The 12,378-nt window shown below is 47.8% G+C and overlaps 1 protein-coding gene across 3 annotated transcripts; it reads left to right on the plus strand.

Moving 5' to 3' along the window:
• Positions 1 to 217: 217 nt before the first annotated feature.
• Positions 218 to 12,363, plus strand: LOC129214311 (endoplasmic reticulum-Golgi intermediate compartment protein 3-like). 3 transcript variants are annotated; one of them, XM_054845762.1, is made up of 8 exons: positions 218 to 673; positions 869 to 939; positions 1,549 to 1,636; positions 2,920 to 3,039; positions 4,835 to 4,928; positions 6,107 to 6,272; positions 7,690 to 7,747; positions 10,350 to 12,363. In XM_054845762.1, the coding sequence occupies exons 1-8, from the start codon at positions 586 to 588 to the stop codon at positions 10,460 to 10,462; spliced, it is 798 nt and encodes a 265-aa protein (XP_054701737.1). In that variant the 5' UTR covers positions 218 to 585; the 3' UTR covers positions 10,463 to 12,363. The 3 variants fall into 3 exon arrangements, with proteins under 3 accessions (XP_054701737.1, XP_054701736.1, XP_054701738.1); XM_054845761.1 differs by lacking the exon at positions 10,350 to 12,363 and adding an exon at positions 8,598 to 9,326; XM_054845763.1 differs by lacking the exon at positions 10,350 to 12,363 and adding an exon at positions 7,843 to 8,013.
• Positions 12,364 to 12,378: the final 15 nt, after the last annotated feature.

Raw genomic sequence — 12,378 nt, forward strand, 5'->3', positions numbered from 1 at the left:
GTCTGATTTCACCTCTTGAGTTCATCGCTGTTCCCTGCGAGGAAAGAGGGAAAAGGAGGTGTTCTCAAAATGAAGGGGTGGCGAGTACCCGCCAGGGATGGCAAGTGGGGCAAGAGAGTGGGGTTTTTTTTTCCCTTCCGTCCACGCTTCAGCACAAAAAGCGCTGGTGCTCTCCCAAGATGCTTTGCTTTCCGCTTTGTTGCTGCGACAGCCAGCCTGAGGGCCGGCTCCGTCGTTCTCAAAGGGCATTAGTAACAACCTCCAGACCTTCCAAAGGCGGAGGCAACGGAAGGGAGGGGGAGGATGCAAAACCGAGTGCAAACTGCTCCCTACCAGCAGCTTCGCCTCGGTATCAAGCCCTTTGCAGCTGAGCGATCTCGGCACAGCCAGCGTCTCCTGGGTACCCTTCAAAGGCCCGTGCGCCGTCAGCACGGAGACTCAGTAGAAGGCGAGGCGGCAGCGAGGACCTTACCCTAGAGGAGCCCGGGAGCCGCAGCCCCTCCCCGCCAGCCCCGTCGGCCGGCTTCGCGCCGCGGAGCACGGGCGGCCCCGGAAGGCGGATGTGGTTCCGGGTGGCGCGGCGCCATGGATTCGCTGTGGCGGCTGAAGCGGTTCGATGCCTTCCCCAAGACCCTGGAAGATTTTCGGGTCAAAACGTGCGGGGGCGCGCTGGGTGAGCGGGCGGGGTGAGGGCGGTCGGGGGCCGGCGGCAGGGCGCGGGCCTCGCCGTGGTGCGGCGGCCGGGGCGACCTTGCGGGCCGGCGCTCGGTAGCAACTCGGGGCAGTGGCGGGCGGTGTGAGGCGGGGTTGAGGCGAGGCGGGCGGGCGCGACCGGCGGGACTGATGGCGGTTCTCGTCTCCCCGGCAGTGACGGTTGTCAGCGGGCTCATCGTGGTGCTGCTTTTCTTCTCGGAGCTGCAGTACTACCTCACCAAAGAGGTGAGTAGCGGCGGCGGGGGGGGCCCAGTGGTGCGGGGGGAGCCTGGCCCCCCCCCGGTGCTGCCTCCTGCTCGCGGTGCCCCGGCGGAGAGGCTGCCCTGCGGCCCGTGGCGGCCTGCTGTGCCCCCGCGCTCCCGCTGAGCCGCCGCCTCCTCCGGGCTGCCCGTGCAGCAGCTTCACCCGCCGCAGACAGGTTTGGGTTTTTTTTCTTTCCCCCTCCTGGTCGCCTTGGCGATGGGAGCGGGTCGCCCTTCCCCGAGAGCCGCTTGGTGCCAGGGCTGGCTGGTGGCCTCCGGCACCCTGTGGCAGGAGAGCGTCTCAAAATCTCTTCTCGCTATCTCGGCTCTCAACAAGCACAAAATACAAAGCAAAGCAAAGCAAAGCACCGCGGGACCCCCTGTCCCCACTCCAAACTCTGAGATTCCCAAAGGATTACTTTTTAGAAATGGCAAACGCTTACCTATTGTGGAAGGTGCGGGAGGCAGCAGCTCAGGTGCCTGACAAACCCCAGGTCTTGAAAATGAGCTCCTGAGCCAGAGCAGTCGAGGGAAAGAGGCCTTTTGATTTGCTTCCAAGTGAAAGACGACTGTGTTTTTTCTTTGTTTCTAGGTTCACCCGGAATTGTACGTTGACAAATCGAGGGGAGATAAACTGAAGATCAACCTGGACGTTATTTTCCCACATATGCCTTGTGCTTGTGAGTCAGATTTCTGAATGTTGGGGATAGTTTTCCTACTTGCCAAGGGCCCGAGAGGCTCAGTGTAGCATGGTGCTTCCAAGTGCTGCTTGGGCCATGGACAGAGAGGAATTGATGATCCCTTGTGGTTATGCAGAGATTCCAGCCAGGCCTGCTGGGCATTCAAGCAGCGCTTCCAAGTCAGGCAGCATTACTTTTCGAGTTTATAAATGAGGCAAAGGTATAAACCCACTTCCGTTTCTTACGTTGTGTTGTACTTTGTCAGGGAGCACACTAATACTGAAAAAGCTGGCCCGGAGTTCACTTGGGACTCAAGAGTTGACTGTGGTGGTGGTGTTGCTGAAAAACTTTAGAGCCTCCTTTGGAAGTTACTTGATGAAGCACAGCTTTTCCATGATTTTAGTACTGAAATTCTGGCTGTAATGCCAATGCCATGTGATAACCTTTTTCCAAAATTTTTTAAATCAGAAGGAGCGTTAATAATCTGATTACCTTTTAACTAAACTCAGAACAAAGCAGCAGTATGAAGTGACGGAAGATGTTGCAAGTCTTCCTGGGTATTACTGCTGTGCCTGTTATCTGACTGCGCACTAATCTTCCCTGCCTCTTGTTCTGTTGTCGTAATTCTTTTGGGTAATGCATTGGGCTCTAAATGTAGTGAGTCTGTCTTCCTTCTGACCACCCAAGATACTATTGGTCTTTGCCTTGCTCACATTTAAAAGTGTGTGGGAAGGCCAGAGCGATGGGAATCCTCGGCTGTTTTGTGCAGAGAAGCTGTCAGTCTTCTAAGGGAGCGTGTAGCCAGGAAGTGCATCATGGAGTTTTGATACCAGAGTGGGCCCACAGACCTTCTCAATCTTCTTTGTGAAAAGGGATCAGAAGGAAATGTGCTGATGTTGAAGGGGGAAGGGTGAGGGAGTAGAGGTAGGAGGCAGCTTTCAACCAATTAACTCCTGAAAACGGTTGTGGTCTTTAAGGGGTTTTGTTTTGGTTTTTTGCCCAAAGCACATTATTTCTCAGGGTAACGCTTTCTGTGGCAGTTGGAAACAGTCCTTCTTGTCCACCAAACCAAAGCCCATGTTTGGCAGGGTCATTTAGGGTGCTGCAATGTGTGTTTTATTCCCTATAAGTCCCCATCCATACGCACTCTTCCAGGTTGGCACGTTCTTATCCCCCTCGCTGAAAGATTCTGTATCTTCACTGGTTGAACGCTCTTCCTCAGCCTGCCGCAGGCCGTAACAAATGTGTGTTTATTGACCTTTTTCCTTGCTCGCTGGTTTCAGATTTGAGCATTGATGCCATGGATGTAGCAGGAGAGCAGCAGCTGGATGTAGAGCACAATCTGTTTAAACAACGTTTGGATAAAGCTGGCAATCGTGTGACTCCAGAGGCTGAGCGACATGGTAAGATGCTATTCTACCTTGGCTACGTAAACCTCTCCTCTGTGTTTTTTACATGTTATGACTCATCGTTGTACTTTGATACAAACAAGAAACGATTCTGGCAAAGTGTTGCGTCTAACCGTGATACTGTCTTGACTGTTCCTTTCCAAAACATGAGCTCCTTCTTACCTTTTCTGGGAGGTAGTGTAGTTCTACGTAGCAGCGTGAACTAAATTTGTTGATTTGTATCACTCAGATTTAACTTCTCTGTTCTTGAAGTTGAAAGGCTAACCTAAGCCAAGAGCTGAACAATTGGCAGGTATGAGAGTTTCTCCCGTTTGTCGTGGGAATGTGGTGGAAGTGTTCTTACTGTTGTGTCACTTAGCAGCCTCTCTGAATAACTCTTGTATTCAGAGGTTGTGACATTTCAAATCTAGTGTCTGGGGACAAAAGCATCTGTTCCGTATCTAGTTCTCAGTTAACACATGTAGGCCTCCTGCCTTGCTTGTATTGCCAGTCTCCATCAGGATTGCTCCATCTGAACTGGTTGCTCCAACTCCTTATCTAATCAGTGGAGAGGAAGAGAAACTTGTAGGACGCAAACTATCTCGCCTAGAAGAGGTGTTTTAAAATAGATGGGATGTGTTGCATGCAACAAGCAATTTCTTCTGCTGTCTGGAAGAAGCACGCGGCTAGTTCGGTTTCCATCACCCATGTTGCAAGTTAGATCAGAAGTATCCACCCATCTTCATTAAACTCTACGATTATCAGTTCCTATTAGTAACACTGACATTCAGTCAGTTCTTTAAACGGCAGCTATAGCAGTATTGACCTTAAATGTAGGAAAGCATACCCAAATTTTGTGGAGTAGTATCTGGAGGCTTTTCCTAATCGTAGTTTCATTAAAATAGCTTAATGATTTCTTGGTAGGTTGCATTCTGTGCTTGGATGTCATCTTATTCGTTTCCATTGAATGACAATAAGTGATTGAATTCTTTATTGGTGGTTCTTATCGTTTCCTTCCTTTTAATGTGGACATGTTTCACACTGCATATGTGCATGCAAGCTGAGGACCATGTTAACAGGAGGAAACCCCACATGTAGAGCTTTATGTACTGCAAATTCTTTGTAGTCTCTCAGCTGTGTGCATTACCTCTGGGTGCTGTCTCTGAGACAGCTCATCAGGCAGCTACTGATGATGTTTAAAAAACTGTTCCTGGTTGCTGTATCTTGAAAGACTGCTTGTATTGTACAGGCGTTCTTACTGAAATGGTGGGAATCATGGCTTTGACAAAGCATAGCAATTATTCAGCTGTGTTCTTCCCAATGCTATCTTTCAGTGTGGTGACAAGATTAAAAGCCGTACCAGTTTTTATGATGAATTCTTGAGTGCACATCCAACTACTTTGAACGTTGTATGCTTTAGAACGCAAGTCTTGCACAGTTGTTTAATAATGGGTATATTTTCCTGAAAGTTTTTATTTGCTTGATCATAACTACCATAAAGTATTTGATGAAAGAAATAAGATTAAGGATTGATTTTCATGCATATTTTGTACTTTCTAACTAAAATCTCTTCTTTTTGTGGCTAATACGAAATACAGATGTCTTTTATACTCACTTCTGTGCACCTGTTACACCTCCCAATCTCAACAAACAAGGCCCTGATAACGTTTTATCCCGTCAGCAGTGCCTGACTGCAGGATGCGCAGCTTCCGACACACAGTCGTTGCAGTTACTGGGTGTCGAACAAAACAAGAGTACAAGATAGCATTTCTAGACATGCCTCATCACTTTGCCTCCTCTTTTGTCTTAGAGCTGGGGAAGGAAGAAGAAAAAGTGTTTGATCCAGATTCTTTGGATGCCGATCGCTGTGAGAGCTGTTACGGGGCAGAGTCAGAGGACATTCGGTAACCTTTACATCTTTTCATATCTTCTTAGCATTTGAATTCAGACTGTTCTGTTGCGTGCATGGTTTTTTTCCGAAATGTCTATGAAGGTCTGTGCAATGAAATCCTCCTGGGCACGTGTTCCGAGAACAGTGAGAACTGTTGTGGTTTTGGTATGCTTTTGGAAGCGGCACTCCAGATTGTTAAGAGCGTGCAGAGTTAAATTGTCTAGTTTGTCTGCACGCCTGTTTAAGGGCAGTGCAAACTGCACTACCTTTGCAGTAGCACAAAGACTGTATCTCAGCAAACTGCATCTTTTCTGGGGTTATTTGGTGTCCAGAGGGGAGCTGCGTAAATTATTTCACCATTGCATGAGCTGTCTTGGAATAAAACCTAGTTATGGCTTTGCATCCTTTGCACTGCTGCTGCAAGCTTCGCATCCTTATGGGAGCAAAGACCAGATGTTTATCGCTCACACAAACAGTGGGTGTCATTTGGTGTTTCTCATTCCTCCTACCTGCAAATTCCTGTAGGAATGGATCCGTGATAGGCTGCAGGTTCTGGACTATCTTTCGCTGTTACTGTCTCTGTAGCGACTTGGTTTGTCCCATCTGCCAAGTTGTGTGCTTCCCTGTAGATGTTTCCATCTTGTGGGATTCATGACTGCAGCCTTCAGCTTTCTCTTTGGTCCAGCAAAACACGCAGCCAAGACAGAAGACTGTTCTTTCCCGTGACCAAGGTGTTACCCAGAGGTAGAAAAGCAACGAAGCAAGTTTACTGTTAACCCTCCCTCCAATGCTGACAGTCTTGCCCTAAAAGCAGAGGAAAGGAGGAATAGAAACAGGCAGATGCTTTGTTCACAGGGAGAAGTTCCAAACTGCTCAGAACTGTGGGACGCTGGTGTCATTTTTGTAGCAAGTTTCTTTGCTACAAATTTCTTTGTCTGAAAGGACAGGCAAAGCCCTCTTCAGACTCCAGCACTGCATGAAACCAGCTTGCATCCTCATGCTGAAATCTCAACAAGTACATCCAAAAGCTCGAGCTCCTTCAGGAGTGTTAGGTCAGCTCCCGAGGTCTGGTCCCTGATGTTTGCTGTATCACTTTGTTGGAGAAAAATCCGCCACGAATTCAAGTCCTGAGCTGGAGTGTCTCTTTATAGCGATAAAGGTGGTAAGATGATGGTGCTTGTGCTTTTGCAGGTGTTGTAATACTTGTGACGATGTCAGAGAAGCATACAGGCGGCGAGGCTGGGCCTTCAAGAACCCGGATAGCATAGAGCAGTGCAAGAGGGAAGGGTTTAGCCAGAAAATGCAAGAGCAGAAGAACGAGGGCTGCCAAGTGTATGGTTTCCTAGAGGTCAACAAGGTGAGAGATGGGTTTTGCTGTGAACCTGCTGCATGGTGGTGCTGACTGTGAAAAGGCAGAATTGGGGCGTTCCTCTCCTTTTCCAGCCTTAGGTGTTCACAGGACTGTAATATAACAACCCCTGGGCTCAGCAAGGTACTTGTGCCCGTAAAGGAGTTCAGTAGGAGAGTCAGGAAAAGCAGTGGGAAGGGGCTAATGCTTTGTTTCATTGTGTGGGCTGGTAGGCAGCCTGCCGGCTGGAGAAGCTTAGCTTTTCCTACTGTCTAGTGAGTCTTTTTGCCGAGGTTTCTGGAGGAGGAGAGGCAGCTGCTTTGAGGTTAGATTGTCCCACCTGCCCTTCTGGTCTTAAAACAGAGACCACTAGTGGATGCTGGAGGTACCAGTAGCCAACACTTGCCAGCAGAGGTGCCGGAGAGAGTGAAATGTTATCCTCTTTAGAAAAACAGCGGAAGCAAGACTGTTGGAGTTGGTTGACAAAGCTGAAAATGCTCAGAGAGGTGGTTGTTGCAACTGGTGTAGGAAAACGTAGTACAAGATGTACCAGATAACTATGTGACTACCCTGTCATTTGGTGTGTTAACAAACCCAGAACACTTGGATGTGCAGGTTACGTATCCAAGTACATTCTAGAAGTCAGGCCCAGGCTAATTTTTTTAAATTTTTTTAAATTTTTGATTCAAACTCTGGGGGTTTTTTGCATCTTGGTGTACTCTTCTTGGAGACCACATTCTCTATTTCTGGAAAGTAAACCTTTTACTCATGAAGCCAGACATTGTGATTTGAGCATCATCATGGGTACCGAACCATTACAGGACCCTCTGTCACATTCAGATCCTCCAGGGCAGAGTGTGTATAATTGCTAGTAAGTGTCAGTGAGGATTGGCACCTGATATCCACATCCCTTTCAGATTCCAGGATGAAATTTTAACAGCCTTTGTCTTTTGGGGTGTTTTGGGGCTTGGGTATTTTTTTGCAAGTTCAGTGCTTTATTTTTGTGGGTTTTGGATGCAGCTTATTTTCATGGACGTATACGTAGGATTGCTGTTTATTGTATTAAGTTTTTTTTGTTACCCTGCTCAGTCTCCCCCTCAGTTACTTTCTCCACTTCTTTTTTGTGATACGTTTTTGTATTTTCTGCAGCAGCAGTCAGTTCCCTCCCAATAGACTTAATTCTTTCTTCTTCCCATTTTTATGTCCACTGAAATAATCTACTTAGAACAGTTAATACCAACATCAGTATGTAATTATGGCTTTCCACATGACTGCCTGTGAGGAAGAGAGGAAATTCATATCTCATGAAAGTGAGGTGCTCGGTGTATATATTGTTTAAACAAAAATGTAAAAATCTAAGCACCGCTGCGACTGATTTATTTATATAGATTCAGACCTTTTAATGAAAGATTTCTGTCTCCCACAGGTAGCTGGAAATTTCCACTTTGCACCAGGAAAAAGTTTCCAACAGTCTCATGTCCATGGTAAAGTATTTTCTTTTCCTGCTTATTGTGACCTTTAGCTTCCAAGTGTATCTGACCATTTTCTTTGAATGTCTTTGCACTGCTATCCATAATAGCGATGACACTGCTGCGGTGAGGAGGGCATTGTTGAAGTTTTGTTACAGAGGTTTAGAACCATCGTGAACAAATAGAAGTGTTTTCTGGAGGTGCTGCCACATGGGTGTGGAAGAACTTGGGAGGAGAATGTTTATGGGCAGTCTGACAGTCTCACTGGTTCCACAGAACTGCTGCTCAAGTAAATGGTTGGAAGGGACCATTAAAGGCCATCTAGTCCAACCCCCCTGCAATGAGCAGGGACATCTGCAACTAGATCAGGTTGCTCAGAGCCCCGTCCGGACTGACCCGAGTGTTCCCAGGGATGAGGCATCTGCAACTTCTCTGGCAACCTGTTCCAGTGCCTCACCGCCCTCACAGTAAAAAGTTTCTTCCTTATATCTGGTCTGAATCTACCTTCTTTTAGGTGAAAACTATTCCCCTTCATCCTATCGCAACAGGCCCTGTTAAAAAGTCTGTCCCCATCTTTCTTATAAGCCTCCTTTAAGTACTGAAAGGCCACAGTCAGGTCTCCCTGGCGCCTTCTCTTCTCCAGGCTGAACAAGCCCAACGTTCTCAGCCTTTGCTCACGGGAGAGGTGCTTCAGCCCTCAGATCATCTCCGTGGCTTCCTCTGGACCTGCTCCGACAGGTCCATGTCTGTCTTGTCCTGAAGACCCCAGAGCTGGACACAGCACTCCAGGTGGGGAGTTCTCTCTTGCTTTCCTAGTTATTCATAACACATGATTTCCCTTTTTTCCTAACCTTTTTCTGGGCAGTGTTTTCATGGCACCAAGAAACAACCAAGGAGTTTTCTCAGACCCGTGAGGAAAATGGACATCTTGGAGCCTGGTCTTTCTTGTACATGAAGCTGAGGCTGTTTTCTGCCTCAGTATGACCTTTCTTCATGATCTTTTTTTTTTTTTTTTTAAACTGTACAGAAAGAAGGAAGGAAGGGGGTTTTTTCCCCTTAAAAAACTTGACTAGTATTAGTCAGAGGGCAGAGCTCTGTGAGATATTTCCTGAGCTCCCTTGGAAATATCTCGTTTGGATCGTAATTATAATAATAATAATAATATATTATATTATATAATTATAAGGAAGCAAAAGGTCTCACTCCGGGCACCGTGGCCTTCAAGATTCTGTATAGAAACCGTCTATCTGTTTATTCTGCATTCTCTAGCCAAAACAGGGCCATCTTGCTGCCCTAAGACTCCCTCCTTTGGCTGCTTCTCAAACCAACCTTGGGGATCTCCATCCACAATGTTCCTATAAGAGATAAGCAGACACCAGTGTTTTTAAACACTAACGTGCAATTGCCACAAGGACCTCTGATGGTCTCCTGAAAATCTTTTCTTTTGCAAAGCGACTGTTTGGCATTTCACTTGTTTTAACACAAATTCTCCTTCCTGCCTTTATGCAACACTCATGTGCCTGAAGGAACCAGAAACACTGGAAATGCGGAAAAACTAAAAGTGTAAAAAAAAAAAAAAAAAAAAAAAAAATTAAAAATTAAAAATTGTCCACTTGTAAGAAAAGTGTTATTTTGTCCTTTTTGTTTTGTTTCTGCCTGCGTGAATGGCGAATCCAGGTGAGATGATTTCGCCTCCCCTGTTGTTGTTTGCGTGGCTGTTTTTCTCTGCTTGTATGTAACACCTTTGTTCTCATGTTCTGTTGACGTTGGTTCCGTGTTTATACACATGTACCCAACCCAGGTGAAAGTTGTTCTGCACGGTCATTAAAGACAGCTTTGCATTCCTTCTGGTTTCTCATAATCCCCAGGCCCGGAAGGAAATGTAATTTGGAAATTGAGGGAGGGTGTTTTTCTGTCTTTAGAGAACTGAAGGGAAAGGTCCGGCTCTGCTGGGTTAATGCAACTTTTATCCATCCATCCATCCATCCATCCATCCATCCCCTAACATCTCAAACCTTCTCAGAAAAATGCCTTACCCAAATCTTAGGTCTCCCCAGACTTATTTCTTAAATATCCATATACCGCGGTAGTCTTTATGCCTGTCACGTAAAGGGTGGGAGTCTGATGTGTGGCCGAGGGAGGCCCTCCCGTTGAGTCCCGAGGTTCAGAAAGCACCCCCTTGCTCTCTAAACTCCTTCTCAGAGAGGAGCCTAGGTGCGGCTGGGTCTAGTCTTAGTCCCAGACTTGGTCAACAGTTTAAGTCTAAAGGGTTATATATAGCCACATATCAGAGTCAACGTTTGCCTGTCAGAGCCCCCAAAGGACTTTGACTGACTCAGTTTCGCAAAGTTGAAGCAGATAGAAGTGGGTGGAGGAGAAGGAGCACAGCCCGTCGACCGCCTCTTCCAGGTTCTTTTCTTCCCCCACCCCCCCCCGCCCTCCCAGGGATAACTTCCTCAGTATCCTTTATAGCTCAGCCTTGGCTGTTCCCTGCCACGGGTGACGTTTAACATGATTTGGGTGGAGAGTCGAGTACTATAGTCATATAGGTTTAGCATGTACTCCTTTTAGCTCATTATCATATTTAGGGGTGTCAACTTTAATATTCGTTTTGCAGATAATGAAGCAAAAGGTCTCACTCCGGGCACCGTGGCCTTCAAGATTCTGTATAGAAACCGCCTATGTTCTTCTCAGATGCTGTGTTCTTCTCAGCTGACCACTGGAGGCTGAGCACTTTATTACTAGAGGTATTTCTGCAGCATAGATGTTGTTCCTGTTTTATCTTAGTTTTCATCATTACTAGATGGTTTAGTGTGCGTTGCTATTCATTCCTCATCTCAGGTCATCGAAATCGTTCTCTCTCGGAGAATTCACACGGCTGATCTTACGCCTTGGTGCCATCCGTAATGGTGAATGACCTTTTAGCCAGTGCGTAAACATACTGCTTGTACTTCTTGGACAGGTGCTCTGTCTGTCTTCAGAGACTGTGATTCTCCCGGAGAATCCGAGCTGGAGCTTGGGGAATTTGCTTTTGAAGCGAGCAGGGACTCTGATTTTCGTCCCAAGTTACGGGAAGCATTGAAAACTGGTCGCTTTAAGCCCGCACCGTGATGCTCCATCTTCAGAGGGTCAGAGAAGACCCCGGCTCCTCAGTGTCATACCGGCTGCAGACGGTCTTGTCTTGTTCCTCAGCTCATCTGCGATCCAGTTGCACTGAGAAATCCCCGGTCGTTAGGAGGAGGACGGAAGGAGGTCGTGAGGAGGACTGAAGCGGTACTTCCAAGCAGACTTTTTGGCAGGGAAACTAGTTAGTTGTCCTGGCTCTCCTGCATCAAGGGAAAACCAGAGTCAAACGTTATGGCTATTTACAGTCTTCCGTTCCAAGCAGCACAGCCTCAAGCCCTGCTTATTCATTTGGAAGGAGCCGAGACTGGGTTTGCTTCACTCGCGTCTGCTCCGCAGGCTTTGGATCCTAAACTGAGTTTTTCTGTTGGGTTTATGCAGGGTGCTGCAGGTTTTGGTGGAGTTGTCTCCTTCCCTTGTGCCTCTGGGAGGACAGCCTCCAGCACCAGCTGTGCCTGTTTGTGATTCTGGAGATCATGGCTGTTTTCTTTGCAGCAGTTCACACCTTCTCGCTTTCCTTCCTGGCTCAGAGAAAAGAGGAATGATTGAATGATCCAGCTTTGCAGCCTCCGGAGGTTAAGCCACAGGTTCAGGCGCTGCTGCCACATCTGTCCATGCCTGTACAGCAGCAGCAGCCGTCTCCCGCTTCAGCTGCGGTGCCTGGCAGCGAGTTTCCAGCACGCGGGAGAGCCCCTAGTGAGAGGTTCCTCAGGAGAGAGGCGATCGTCCTATCAATTCCTTCTTCCTTGCCGTATTTCTCCTAGTCAAGGGGAAGCTGAGGCTTCTCGTTCATCCTTTAGGTTATCTGTGGACCTCTCTGTTGCTGAGGTGCCAAGGGCTTGTACTTGAAGGCCCGTGAAGACCCAGCGGACTCTGCTGGGACGGTCGATGCAGCCACAGATTCAGTGTGGGCGTAAGACGAGTTCAACAGAAGGTTGGGTGGTCCCCACCTTGGCTCTGCACTGAGTAACAATTAAAGCCTGCAGATGTTTACTGAAACCTGAGGCGTGATTTTGTAGCCTTTTTTCTTCAGTGTAACACCTCTGCTAGGCATTTGCCACACAGACCGCAAACGTCCTGGTCAGCTTTTGGCTGACCCAGCTCACGCAAAGGCCCGATGGATTCTGGGAGCAGCGCCATTAGGTGCAAGTGAGAGCACCAGGGAGGCAGCACAGGGGGCCAGAAAGAGCTAAAGGGCCATGATGCAGCCACCGTCACCTGCAGCCGGCTGTCTCCTGTAGCCGTCATCTTTGTCTGGCAGTACTGGCAGAATCTGCTGATTTTTGGAAATGGTATAGAGCAGACTTCCAAGGCGGAAGGGATAAAACATCAGCTGAGCCAAAAAGCCTTTGAAGCAGCTCCAAGAGCAGCTGGACTGCTGAGGCTCTTGTGCTTGTGCTTCCCAGCGTGATACAGGGGACGCCCGCACTGTGAGGGAGGAGGAGGGATGAGCGCTCTCGCTAGGGCACTTTGTTTTATTTCTTCGTGAGCTCACGAAATAAAGCTTAACTCACAGAGCACGT

This window comes from Grus americana, chromosome 17, assembly GCF_028858705.1.
Source record: "Grus americana isolate bGruAme1 chromosome 17, bGruAme1.mat, whole genome shotgun sequence".
Lineage (NCBI taxonomy): Eukaryota > Metazoa > Chordata > Aves > Gruiformes > Gruidae > Grus > Grus americana.

Bases quoted from the DNA above. Each gene is read 5' to 3' on its own strand.
- LOC129214311 (XM_054845761.1), top strand. From the start codon at position 586: ATGGATTCGCTGTGGCGGCTGAAGCGGTTCGATGCCTTCCCCAAGACC. The intron at 1,637-2,919 runs GTGAGTCAGATT...CGCTGGTTTCAG, and splicing joins CCCACATATGCCTTGTGCTT to ATTTGAGCATTGATGCCATG. The intron at 6,273-7,689 runs GTGAGAGATGGG...TGTCTCCCACAG, and splicing joins GTTTCCTAGAGGTCAACAAG to GTAGCTGGAAATTTCCACTT.